The sequence below is a fragment of the Oncorhynchus mykiss genome, chromosome 27 (assembly GCF_013265735.2).
Source record: "Oncorhynchus mykiss isolate Arlee chromosome 27, USDA_OmykA_1.1, whole genome shotgun sequence".
NCBI lineage: Eukaryota > Metazoa > Chordata > Actinopteri > Salmoniformes > Salmonidae > Oncorhynchus > Oncorhynchus mykiss.
The window spans coordinates 5,459,565-5,474,012 of NC_048591.1; the positions used below are offsets into that span (position 1 = coordinate 5,459,565).

Sequence of the window (14,448 nt, forward strand, 5' to 3'; positions counted from 1 at the left end):
ACGATCCAAGTCGAAGATCATCGTCAAAGTCAATTGGAAAACAGGGCAGAGACAGAGGGACGAATCCTTGAGATCCATGGGTGTAAAGTAAATATTTGTGCCCATGTAAATCTCCCATTTACATCAATGTTAGCTGATGCATAAATGTACAGATGTAGGTTAGGAATCAGCCCATAGAGCTAAGAGAGCATGTGTTCATTTGTGAAACAGGGATCTGAGATGGAAGGGATGTGTGCTAAAGCACTAACAGATTTTGCAACCAGGCTAATGTGCGTGTGTGTGTGTCCATGTTCATGCATTTGTGTGTGGGACTACTCACCATGTACCACTGGATAATGACGTTGTCGGGGCTGTCTGAGACCGTGAACATGCATGTGATCTGGGCCGTGTCCCCCAGAAACACCTCCACTCTGTCCTCCATGTTCACCTGCACCTTGGCCCAGGCTGCTGTAGAGACACAGAGAAACAAGCCACATGTTTGAGATCATTTACAGCCGGCAGAGTGGGCAGAATCAGTCATGTTTAAAGACCCTTTTCACAATGATGTGAAAGTTTGTAGTTTTGATCATACTTAGTAATAATTTCTGTACCAACATTAAAGATGGCCTCCACAGTAGGGGGAAACAGCACCGATGGCCGCCACACCACCATCTTCTATCAATTAAAAAACTGTGTTTGTTGCTTGCAGTAACTTCTTTGTTGTTGTAATATCACAAACGGACATTGCTGTTTCACCATTAACACACACACACACACAGGCCTGGCCTGATATGGTCGAAGCTGAAAAAAAGCAACAAAAAGCTCATAATGGTCAAAGAAAAAAGAAGCAATGACAGGAATTCTGGGAGCCCACCCATGTCCATGGTAATGTTCTGCATTCCAGTGTGTCACCGTTTAGGAGGGAAGAAAGACTCAATTTACAGACAGCATAGTGAGCCAGTGTTCGGCTCTCTCACAGAGGAATGAGTGGTTCTTCTCTCCAAGCGTGTCTAGGACGACACACAGACCAGAAGGGCCATTATGCACTTTACACACAATATGAAAGCGGGCTCCTTCCTATAGCCTCTAGGTTGGCAATGACCCCTTGCTGTGCCTATAGACTTTTCTGCCCAGATCCAGCGTTAATGAGCTACTTTCAGAAGCCTGAGTTAAGAGTTAAGGAAGAAATGTGGCAACTCAATCATGTGTGTGTGTGTGTGTGTGTGTGTGTATGGGGGGGGGGGGGGGAGTGGACAGTGTGTCTTTGTGTGTCTTATTGGATGCATGGTCTACGTACATGTACTGTATGTACGTATGCGTGTCTTCCTTTTCCCTTCAACAGGTGAGACAGTTCACATGGAGGGCACATTAATACTCACTGAGCACGTTTGACCTCAACAACACAGTGACAGGCAGGTTATTATCTCTACGCCATGTCCTGCACCAACAGTAAATCACACACACACCAGAGGCTAATGGAGGAAGAAGGATGTTGTCTTATTACAGTGATTCAATTAGGTATTCCCACAAAAACATTTCCTGTGCATTAGCAACGTAACAACAGGCCAATGCTGACTCACTCTGAACAGGCTTGTGTGTGTCCAGTGCTTGACTTGGACTGAAATAGGTGGTGGTACTCATGTTATATTAAGGTGCAGGAACTCCACAATACGTTTGAGCTAATATTCTGTGAGATGAACAGGAGATCAAGCAGTAGAACATTTTAGGTGCTTGTACTCAGCTCCGGTGAGCTCCTGCCCAAGTCAAGGACTGTGTGTGTGTCCATGTGCATGCATTTGTGTGTGTAAACAAAGGTACGGGGGGACGGGGGGGAGGGGTTACACATTGCTCACCTTACTTACGAGATCTACAGTACCATTTAAAAGTTTGGACACTCCTACTCATTCCAGGGTTTTTCTTTATTTGTACTATTTTCTACATTGTAGAATAATAGTGAAGACATCAACACTATGAAATAACACAGGGAATCATGTAGTAACCCCAAAAAAGTGTTAATCAAATCCCAATATATTTGATATTTTGGATTCTTCAAAGTAGCCACCCTTTGCCTTGACAGATTTGCACACTCTTGGCATTTTCTCAACCAGCTTCATCAGGTAGTCAGCTGGAATGCATTTCAATTAACAGGTGTGCCTTGATAAAAGTTCATTTGTGGAATTCCTTTCCTACTTAATGTGTTTGAGCCAATCAGTTGTGTTGTGACAAGGTCGATGTGGTATACAGAATATAGCCCTATTTGGTAAAAAACAAAGTCCATATCACAGCTGTCTAGAACAGCTCAAAAAAAGCAAAGAGAAATGACAGTCCAACATTACTTTAAGACATGAAGGTCAGTCAATGCAGAAAATGTCAAGAACTTTTAAAGTTTATTCAAGTGCAGTCGCAAAAACCATCAAGCGCCATGATGAAACTGGCTCTCATGAGGAACGCCACAGGAAAGGAAGACCCAGAGTTACCTCTGCTACAGGGGATAAGTTCATTAGAGTTACCAGCCTCAGAAATTGCAGCCCAAATAAATGCTTCACAGAGTTCAAGTAACAGACACATCTCAACATCAACTGTTCAGAGGAGTGAATCAAGCCTTCATGGTCGAATTGCTGCAAAGAAACCACTACTAAATGACACAAGAGAAACTTGCTCCGGTGGAAATATGTACTTTGGTCTGATGAGTCCAAATGTGAGATTTTTGATCTCCGTAAGTGTGGTTCCCGCCCTGAAGCATGGAGGAGGTGTGATGGTGTGGAGGTGATTTGCTGGTGACACTGTCAGTGATTTATTTATAATTCAGGCACACTTAAACAGCATGGCATTCTACAGCGATACGCCATGATAGTCCCATCGCTTATTGGGACTATCATGTTTTTCAACAGGACAATGACCCAACACACCTCCAGTGTAAGGGCTATTTGACTAAGAAGGAGAATGATGGAGTGCTGTATCAGATGACCTGGCCTCCACAATCACCCGACCTCAACCCAATTGAGATGGTTTGGGATAAGTTGGACCACAGATTGAAGGAAAAGCAGCCAACAAGTGCTCAGCATATGTGGGAACTCCTTCAAGGCTGTTGGAAAAGCATTCCAGGTGAAGCTGGTTGAAAGAATGCCAAGAGTGTGCAAAGCTGTCATCAAGGCAAAGGGGGGCTACTTTGAAGAATCTCAAAGTAGAATATTTAGATTTGTTTAACATTTTTTTGGTTACTACATATGTTTTATTTCATAGTTTTGATGCCTTCACTATTATTCTACAATGTAGAAAATAGTTCAAATAAAGAAAAACCCTTGAATGAGTAGGTGTTGCCAAACTTTTGACTGGTACTATATTAAGAGTTATTGATGGCCGGGAGGCCAGAATGTGAGAGGAGCTGTGCCCCTTGTTCACACTGTGCACATATGAGGTGAGTACCTTCATGTGAGTACCTTCATGTGCAGAAGAGATACGTTCAAACATTAAGTAGCCCTTATTAAGGCTTTATGAATGCAGCCTACTGTAAGGTGTTACCAAGACCTTTCTCCCATGGTATTTAGGCATCATCTTACCTAACATTGAAGATAATTATCACATGGTATAGCATTATCTCGCAAATAAACAAAATGCTTGATACCAGCAGTTGAAAACATCCTTTCATCATTATGACATGAAACGCTTTGCAGGTTTTAAATGTGATTACCTAGTAGACTGGACACATTAAGAATGTCTTAAAAAAAGGTTTCATGAAAAAAAAAAGTGGCTTCAAACACAGCATTGTTCACGGCAGTCAGAGTTTAGCTGGAGGCAGTTGTCTGCATACCTAAGAATCAACCACCTTGAACATCATAATTGAGTCTAATTACAACAAATGAGTCTGAGACACGTCTGGAGCGGGCTGACAACTCTGATTATTTCTAGGTGTTGACATGCTCTCTGACAGAAGATGAGAGATTAAAAGGAGTGTCATTACAATGCACTAGCAAGGAAGTCACTGTTGATAGTTCAAGTGAGGAACCGGAAGTGTTCCAGCTGTCCATGCTCAATCATGTGAGATCAGTGGGCTTGCCAACAAAGCGTGGCATAATTACACCAGATAACAGAAACAAGCATTTTCAGGTTTAACTATTCATTATTGTTACTGCTTTCAAAGGCATGTAAAGGCGGAGCCCTCTTTTTCAGGCCATATTATATCAAATATTTTGCATATCTGCACACCAGACCTTGATGTATTTGTAGACGTAACTCCTGCCTGCAAACACCTAGTGCTGAGCGATTATCTGAAATGTAAGTTATTTCTCGGTTTTTAAACGACTAATTGATGACATAGGTTCAATTATTTGAATTCCATTTGGTTCGGGGTTCTCTGTGACAGCAATGCGGACATCGTACAGCTCCTCTCGAGATAAACACTCACGTGTTTGACAACAGCTGGTAATTGACGCGCTGTACTTAAATGACCTATGGCGGGAGTCAACGCAATCACGCACTAGATCATGCATTCGGAGTAATGTTTTCGAGATTTCACACACTATAACGCGTTCTTTTTTTTCTTCCCCTAACCTGCAGTGGAAAAAAAAACAGCATCCCAAGACAGGTAGATGAGACATGGCACTGGCTTTTCAAAGCCTGGAATGTGTTTTGACTCAAAGGGATGGATGGAGGGACACGCCCTACCCGCCTCCCTCTCTCTGTCCATCTGTCTGTCTGTCTAGCTAGCCTGGCTTTAAGGGAGCAGGTGTGGGGCACTCACACCACCTCTTATCTCTTCATTTACTGTATCTCCCCATCTAATCTGCTTCAAGGTCTCACCTTTCAACTAGCATAACCACTGGACCTTGACAGGATATATGGGTTTCAACCACACTAGCCAAAGACCTGCATTGTTAAATTACATACCATCAGAGTCTCCGCAGTCATTTTAGGGATTCAATTCATGTTGCCACTGAGGTTTTCAATGACGATTTTCAATTATGGATGATGTCCTTGTCATTTCCTAACTGAGAGACCTGTCATCTGACAATACTGCTCATCCCTATCATCTGGCTTGGGGGGCTATGGAGTGGTACAAATCCCTGTGAGGGGGAGGGTGTGGCGGTGGATTCAGATCTGTGTTGAGACTCCCCCAACAACCAACTGCTAAATAAAGCTTCACCTTACCAATCAAACGTGAAACATTCAATTTAAGCAAGTTTATGCTCTGGGGGCCCGTGAACTTGACCTGAAGACATGATTCCACCAGTAAACAGACTACACACGTTAAAGGCATCCTGCCAGATTTACAGCATTTGAGATCGACACACATCTACACACACACATACACACACCACATTATAGTGCATATATACACGGTATGGAATCTTTCTGCACATCCATTGGAGAGTCATTCTTCCCTTGACTTTACGTCTGTTTATGTTTCAATAAGTGACTGAGTATTACTCTCTAGAGGCAGTTGTGAAGAGAATCATTTGTATTTGAAAACTCTTCATATAAACTGCATATAGTACCACAAAGAATGTTCGTATATAATGCCTACAATGTATTTCATCTACTCTGATTGATCTTCCAGTCAGGTGAGTGTGTCTCTGTGTAGCTGTAAAGTCTGGCACGCTAGATGAATCTATTCTAAACAAGACCAGGGCTACATCTAAATCTTCTTTATAATATTTATTTCTCCCCACTAAAAATAAATCCATTCTTTATTTATAGTGGACTTTACCCTGGTCTTCGGTAAACTGAAATTTCACAAATCTAAAATGATTCGTTAGGATGAACGGTACAGTTTAGGAACCAGGAGGACAGAAAGCAGCTATTCCATGCTTTCTCATTTTCCCCATAGATGTTCATTATAGAATTTGATCACTGCACGATACAGTGCATTTGGAAAGTTTTCAGAAACCTTCACTTTGTCCACATTTTGTTACTTCACAGCCTTAAACAGAAACAGGATGCACCTAATCTCAATTTCGAGTCTCATAGCAAAGGGCCTGATTACTTAAGTAAGGTATTTTTTAAGATAGTTTTTTTAAATACATTTCAAACATTTCTAAAAAACTGATTTTGCTTTGTCATTATGGGGTATTGTGTGTAGATTGTTGTGGAATTTATTTATTTGATCCATTTTAGAATAAGGCTGTAACATAACAAAATGTGGAAAAGGGAAGGGGTCTGAATACTTTCCGAGTGCACTGTATATGTTTCCATACATACTCTTATACACCACTCATTGTTCATAATGACAGTTCACCTCTAAGAATAACAATACCATGTCATGTGTGTTTGCTTACACGATACGGTAGACACTACAATGCGTTGACCCCCTAAGCGTCATAAATAGACCCCCTACTTTAGTGCCGTGTCAGTGTTCGTGAGAACCTAGGAACAACATGGCTGGGTTTGTCTGGCCTGTCTGGCTCTAGACCAGGAGAGAGTTGGCATTGACAGTTGGCACAGAGTGGTGCTGTAGCCTAGATTCTTACATTTTGGTGTCATCCTTTGACAGGAGAAATATACTGGATGGCAAGCGGTGGAGTAACCTCCTGAGAGGGCAACAAAGTTCAAGACCGTGTCAACCCAACACAGAACTGCCTTCTTGTACCACTAGTTTCCCCTGTTGCCTAGAGGTCTTAAAATCCTTAAGAGAGTAGGTCTTTCTCTGAGGCATTCCCAAAGATGCAAATAGGAGGACCTTGTCAAGAGCTCGTCAATCAAATTAGTTCTGCTGCTGTACCCTCTGTCTGTTCTAACAGGCACCAAAGAAAGAGCTCCCCTTTAATCATCAGATCCATCAAATGCCCTTTTATCTGTCAAAAACACTGATCCTCACCGGTTACGCTGCGCCAGGAGTACAATTCACAGTCAGTCAAGCATGTCTGCACACACAGAACATGTTAAAAGTCACATCATCACATATGCTTTGGGACTAGACCTTCAAAAGAGAATGGAAAAGTGATCACAGGCGTGCATACTTCAGAGCAAACGAGAAGAGGCCCACTGTGAAGCATCAGACACTAGGACTCTGGCCGTCCCCTAATTATTGCCTGGCTCATTAACTTTAAATATCCTCTTTTGGGATTCTGTTTTATTAGGAGCAGAGTGAAGTCGCCCCTCTAGACACCAGTCTTGAGTCAATTTGGGATTTTCCCCCACTAATTGGTAAGATTAGGTAGGATTGGGGGAGGGGTAGCTGATCCTTGATATATACCTAGCGGAAACTTCACCCCCAGAGCTTTTAATTAGGGTTGGAGGTTCCTACAACTTCCTGCTAGGTTTTGAATAGCAACAGCAGGATGACAGCAGTTATTACCTGACAAACATGTTTCACCTCTAGCTATAACCCGGGCTTTCACAAACTTCCCCCCGGGGGCACGTTTTTGTTTTTTTGCCCTAGCACTACACAGCTGATTCAAATAACTAACTCATCATCAAGCTTCGATTATTTGAATCAGTTGTGGACTGCTAAGGGTAAACATGCACCCGGGGGGCAGGACCGAGTTTGGAAAACCCTGCTATAGAGAACTTAAAAACACATACACACTGTATATCATTGGCACTGTGGCGAAGAACAACAACCCAGATTTCACTGGTGGGACGACTGCATGATAACATGCTACTTTTATTGTAAAAAATCAAAAATAACATAAATCAGCATCAGTGCACGAAATACACGTTCACATTACGTTACTGTAGATTGTGACATATCAAAACTGAACTACCACGTGAACAATTATTGTAATGGCAGTAGTTCTGTAAATGTCTGTCCTTTGCATTAAATTCCGAACAAGTTAGAACAAAAGTGTTACATGATGTGTTCAACAATAATTGTAACGGTTTTCGTCCTCTACTACCCCATGTCCAGGAGTCCAGAACCCTCTGCTCCTGGTTACCGCGCTGCTTGGTCAAGTTGTGGTGGGTGATTCTGTAACGGTTTTCGTCCTCCTCTTCTGAGGAGGAGTAGGAAGGATCGGACCAATACGCAGCGTGGTAAGTGTTCGTCATATTCTTAAACAAAACTGAACACTACACAAACTGAAAAAGAAACAGCTCCGTGTGGAAAACACAGACATAGAAAACAATCACCCACCGCCAAAATGGAGAAAACAGGCTACCTAAGTATGATTCTCAATCAGAGACAACGATCGACAGCTGCCTCGGTACTGTCGATGAGAACTAAGGTCAGAACGTGACAACAATAGAGTAGCCCCTGTCTGAATGTGAATGGCGAGCAGGCAAAAGCCCTTGGCCTTGGGCATAATGGACTCAATATAAAGGACCATGAATAAGACATGTTTTCTCACCAAACTTGGTATTCGATACACAGTGGCTACAGAAAAAACTTTTAAAAATGAAAATATAACAGAGAGACACAGAGATCAAAGAACTGTTTTTCTATGCCATCACAGTAACATTGGGTATATTCTGAAATCTCTTGAGACCTAATAACAATGTGTACTGGTCCCAATTCCAGCCATCATTTAATGACACTGTGCTAGCTACGGTAGTGGCGTAACCTTGGGATAACGCTAGTGTTATGGCTGAGCTTCAACTCACCACACCTGCTATATGGTTCCAACTTCACTGTGCTGAGTTAGCTGCTAGCGAGTTACCATTAGAAAGGCTAACTCCAACTTCACTGTGCTGAATTAGCCTTTCTAATGCTAACTGGCTAGCAGCTAACTCCAACTTCACTGTGCTGAGTTAGCTGCTAGCGAGTTAGCATTAGAAAGGCTAACTCCAACTTCACTGTGCTGAGTTAGCTGCAAGCGAGTTAGCATTAGAAAGGCTAACTCCAACTTCACTGTGCTGAGTTAGCTGCTAGCCAGTTAGCATTAGAAAGGCTAACTCCAACTTCACTGTGCTGAGTTAGCTGCTAGCCAGTTAGCATTAGAAAGGCTAACTCCAACTTCACTGTGCTGAGTTAGCTGCTAGCCAGTTAGCATTAGAAAGGCTAACTCCAACATCTTGCGCTGCAAGAAGCTGTGACTATGTTTTAAAAAAACATCCACCCCTTTGGTGATTTTAGGAACAGGTGTGCTGCTTGGTCACCATGACTCAAATGCTTTCCCCTGGGCCGTCATCTAATGCCTACTCTGGGGGCCAGTCAACATACCGTTACAGTCCAATGATGTATAAGAGAGAGGAACAGAAAGTAAACATAAGATGGAGAAATGGGACCACACACACGCAACAGAAAATAATGTCATCCAATTTTTTTCTCAGTGAATCCGATCCCTTCTTACTCTTTCAGCAGCACACCTGTTCCTAAAATCACCTCAGGGGCGGATTTTAAAAAAACGTAACACTCCTCTTCTATTGGTCCATCTGGATGTTGTCTTGAATTACATGTTCCATTGGGAGGAAAAGTTGTGAAACAGGGAGGTACTACCTGAACCTGTCCAATGAGGTTACAGGTTTTTTGTTTTCTGTTGCACTGTTTTTCTACGATGTACCCTAATGAACACGACCCAGTCTAGAACATTCTCCGGCTCCCACTGTGAAGAGACTGAAGACTACTACTGCAGATTCAGCAGGTTCACTGGCTCATCGCTCTTGAAATATTTGTTATTTGTTTGGCATTGTCTCAAAAGATGAACACCAAAGAGAGTTCACTGTCTTCTCCTGCTTTGATAACATGGCAACATATTGCTCTCTTCCACGCACACTCTCCAACACTCACTGTTTGGATAACCTCTGCATAAAAGTATGTGTTGTCCATGACTTCTGACATTATGTGGGATGCGGTCAGCTTCCCATGTCCAGCTCTGACTCCCACCCCCCAAAAATACAAGTGAAATCATAACAAAATGGACAGCTGCATTTTAACTGCAAACTCACAGGGTTCCCGCCTTTTGCCTTATCCCATGGTGGTACAAATTTCCCCTTCCATCCTCTTTCCCACATTTCAGAGAAAAAGTGGCCTCCAAAAGGATTTGTGTACTCAGGAAAAGGCAAAAATAACACTGAAGCACAAAAGTATGGGAAAGGCCATTAGGGACAATTATATTCGTGCCGCATTGACTGTGACGACAGAGCAAACCCCATGACATGCCTTCAGAAATATGAGATGTATGCTGGAACTCTCTCTCTCTCTCGCATTGTCTCTCTCCCATCGGCAATTCTAAAGATAGCCACCTTTAGAAGTATTCGAGAGCGGCTCTCTCCTTTTTTGGTGTACCCTAAAAGTGGCGTGAATCAATGCCAGGTAGTACACAGTACTATACAAGGGGTTGAGTGTGCCTGAGAAGCAGCCGTTCACCCATTGGGACAGAGAAATCTTTTAAAGCAGGTTTTACCAACAGATTGTGTGGTTTTATCCCCCCCCCCCCCAACTTTATTAATATTTTTCATTGTTGGTCATAAAAGATTGTAAAAACACAGGGAAATCAGCTTCAAGTGATTTCCATTTTGGAAAACTGTTCCAAAATATTCCCACACTTTATAGATTGTATACAAATGTAAAGCAAGGTATAAAATGATTATGTTTTAGTCAAATATTATATCTATTTGGGCTTCTTGCTGTCAATTTGCGGTCTACAAATGATTTGTAATTATGTTCAGGCCCCCTGCCCATCCGCTCAAGAAGAAATTGCCCCTTGGCTGAATCTAGTTGACGATCCCTGTTTTAAGGGCATTCGATATCCAATGCAGTGAAAAAAAGCCTTTATGTGGAGATAAAACAAATAATTTGGAGCCAATATTACAGAAAGAGCTGTTCCCTATTAAAAAGTATTCAGTTTTACTTCAACGTCTTGCAGAGCAATAAATTGGTACAGTATGGTGACATCAAAACTAATGTAGCATCTTTTACAAGGGCTTTATCGTAGTACGCTAGTCCTGAAAATAGTAGCAATGTAGTGTTCTTATAAAGAAGGTACTAAGCTAACATATGGAATTGTTTTAAGATGGTCATACCATGGATCATTTAGTTATTTGATTGTGAATTTAAGGACTCTTTTAGATATCAATATATTTTTGGGTGGGAGGATTAAAATATTGAATTTGGCCTTTACTACTATAGCCCATAGAAACACATGAATAACACGTTCATAAACAGCAAAAAATACATTTAAAAAATTGCTAATAAGGGATAAGGTTTTGAAGTGCCTGTCCGATATCTAAGAGATATACGAAAGCCAGGAAATATATATATATATATTTTACACATATTTAACCCTTTATTTTGTTGGTACAAAACTACCTCCATACTTCCATTAGACTGACATTAGTGGGGGTCTCATGGTCGGACAAACACGGCTGTAGCTCGGCCACCTTCCACCGCAAATGCGGAAGGCCGACATAGGCGGATGCGGTGGATTGAGATGCAGCCCATGCAAGCTTAAACTGACGGATTTTGATGGGGATTTTTGGTATTATGTTACTTAGATTGGCGAATGGGTTCAACAACAGGCTTTAAACATTTAAACAGGATTTAAACATTTTACACTTGAAAGCGCCTTAGATTAGCTAAATGGCTACCGCAAAGATAGAATAAAATAATGTAGTGTCCACTTTGTATTATTTCATGTGCTTCCTCGTGAACGATGCTAAGATGTAAATGACCTCGCCCAATAATACAGCTCTATATGTAGGAGCCATACAACGTATAATGGCGATAGGATCTTGTACAGTAGCTAATGGCTACTGTACAGTAAGTCCAGAGAGAAGAACATTGTCTGGAATGTAAACAGACACGACCAGAGTGCTCTGCTGTATGTTCCATGAAACAGCACAAACACACGCGCACATGCACGCACACGTGCACATGCACGCACAAACACAGTAAGGGAGTCAGTAGTCTGGTCTGCATTAGGCATTAGGGTTAAAATGCCTAATGTGCCTTAGATGAGCTGGGAGACGTTTGATGTTTCAGAAAACAGCATTCATTATTAAGCAGCAGTGTGTATTGATGGCAGTGGACGAGACACTGCTTCTGACACGGGCTGAGCGATCTCCCCCGCTCCCACATTTCAACCAATCAAGTGAGCACCCCCGAGGGCCACTCCAGTACTCTCCAATACCTATACAGGCCGTCAGCTAAAAGCAGGGCTCTAAGAGGCTCTGCAAGAGGGACTTCGGTGTTCCCTCACTTTTGATCCGAGATCCGAGATGCAAACGGACGTGGCTGAGGCCAAAGACAATATTTGACACGGCTGTGTCTCCCTACCATATGAGTCTTATCTCCCAGAGAGAGAACACCTATACGGTGATATTTGATATAATACAGTAACTACTGTACATCTGAGTTTTCTCAAATGTAGCTCTCTGTAAAATATTATGTCTAAATATGGAACTTGGTGTAACTGTCAAATTCAATGTGTATGTTCACCAGCAACTACAGAAATTGAACTTCTCTCCTTGTCTGGCTAGTCTGGCTCTGTGGTTCATCTGTAATGGCATTCAATCACATCTGCTGAATCAAATATACCAAACAAAAATATAAACGCAACATGTAAAGTGTTGGCACCAAGTTTCATGAACTGAAATAACAGATCCTCAAAATTTTCCATCCGCACAAAAAGCTTATTTCTCTCAAATTTTGTGCACAAACTTGTTTACATTAGTGAGCAGTTCTCCTTTGCCAAAATAATCCATCCACCTGACAGGTGTGGCATATCGAGAAGCTGATTAATCAACATGGCCATTACACAGGTGCACCTTGTGCTGGGTACAATAGAAGGCCACTCTAATATGGGCAGTTTTGTCACACAACACAATGCCACAGATGTCTCATGGTTTGAGGGAGCGTGCAATTGGGATGCTGACTGCAAGAAAATCCACCAGAGCTGTTGCCACAGAATTGAATGTTAATTTCTCTACCATAAGCCGCCTCCAATGTCGTTTTAGAGAATTTGGCAGTACGTCCAACCGGGTCATGTAACCACGCCAACCCACGACCTCTGCATTCGGCTTCTTCACTTCCGGGATGGTCTGAGACCTTGACAGCTGATGAAACCGAGGAGTATTTACAAAATATATCTATAATAAATCCCTTTTGTGGGGGAAAACTCATTCTGATTGGCTTGAATTGAGAACCGTGGCAGGAACCCAGGGCTGGTCTGAGGGGTCAGAGGCCCTCTGCCCCTGAAACTGGCGGGGGAACAGAAGAGAAGAGAGAAGCAGGCAGGCAGGGGGAGAAATGTCTGAGGAATGCTCGGCATCTCAGTCCATTATGGCTGCCTTGGTTATAGGAAAGGCCCAACCACATGTGCACACACACATGCACGCACGCACACAAACACTCTCTCAGAAAACTCACAGTACCGAACCCAGTTGACGGACCACTGTCCAGAAGTGTCTAGCTACTTGACAGTGAGACAGGGGCGAGCACTCCACAGCGATTGGCCACCGTGTCTTTTGGAGTCAAGGAGAAAACATAAGGAGTGGTAGTACCAGGAAGGGCCTCCTCTTCCTTATCCTGCTCCTCCTGGACTGCTCGATGGTGACTAGCTGGTGTTGAGTGTTTTCTCTCAGGTCATTAACCCTCACAACAGGAACAGAAAGCAGTGTGCGTTTGATCCCAGAGCAGAAGTCAAGGGGTTGAGAACCACAATCACAGTCGGCCGAGCTCGAGCGAGAAAGCTATGGAAATGACCAATGTCATGACGTGAAAAACCACAGTTCAATAAGCGTAATAACAGTTAGCGTTCTGTAGTACACAGTAAGTTCCTGACATACTTCATATTGCCGATCTACAATATACTCCACATAGAAGATTCAACAGATTCTCCACACTGTGATGAAAATCCACACAAAGAGTGTATCTTAGCTTCTTCCTGGAAAATCTTCACTAGAACATATGTTCTAGAAACAAAACAGCCTTCTAAACTCACATGGTCTAAAGTCATTTTCTGCCTTCACATTTGAGATGCTGTGGTTTGTTTTACCTCGCAAATCAGAAGCACGTGCCTTTTTTTTTTTTTTAGGGGAACATCCTATCTACGTTAGCAAACCTTTCTGAGAACCTTTTGATGTTAAAGTTAGGAGAACTTTCCCGTAATGTCAAGCAGCACTGATCTAGAACGTGGTTACAATGTTCTCAGAGTATGCAGCATTAATGTTCAAGACGAGTTTCAATAGGCACATTTCCGTTGCAAGAACATTCGTGTCCAGTTTTATGAGCATTAGGAGAATATTCCATCAACTTTCCACCGAACATGGTTGCCATGTTCTCGCAATATTAGATGTTAATGTTCTAGACACTGCTCATGGGAACGTGACAGCAACATTTCTGTGTATCATTTGTCAAGACATCAGGCCCTGATTTGATTGGTGAACCATTGATCCTTTCACAGCTCTTGTTGTCTGTTGGCAAGGTTAGGGATACTGACACACTGCTTTTAACAGTGTTTTCAACTTACATATTTGACACACTTTGACTACATGGTGCATGTTAATTCATACAGTAATTATTGTTCAATATGTTCTCACCTGGGATTTGAACTCACAGCCTCTTGGTTCACGGTATTCAGATCTTCCTGCTAC

At 42.4% G+C, this 14,448-nt stretch overlaps 1 protein-coding gene across 4 annotated transcripts in view; it reads right to left on the reverse strand.

Moving 5' to 3' along the window:
• LOC110507384 (cell surface glycoprotein MUC18) overlaps window positions 1-14,448 on the reverse strand; it is a 47,541-nt gene that overhangs the window by 16,550 nt on the left and 16,543 nt on the right. For 3 of the 4 annotated variants that reach the window (XM_021587345.2, XM_021587344.2, XM_021587342.2), the window contains exon 2: window positions 320-447. In XM_021587345.2, the coding sequence (XP_021443020.2) occupies window positions 320-447 (128 nt within the window). The remainder of the gene's footprint in view (window positions 1-319; window positions 448-14,448) is intronic. The other variant, XM_021587343.2, reaches the window with a different exon arrangement.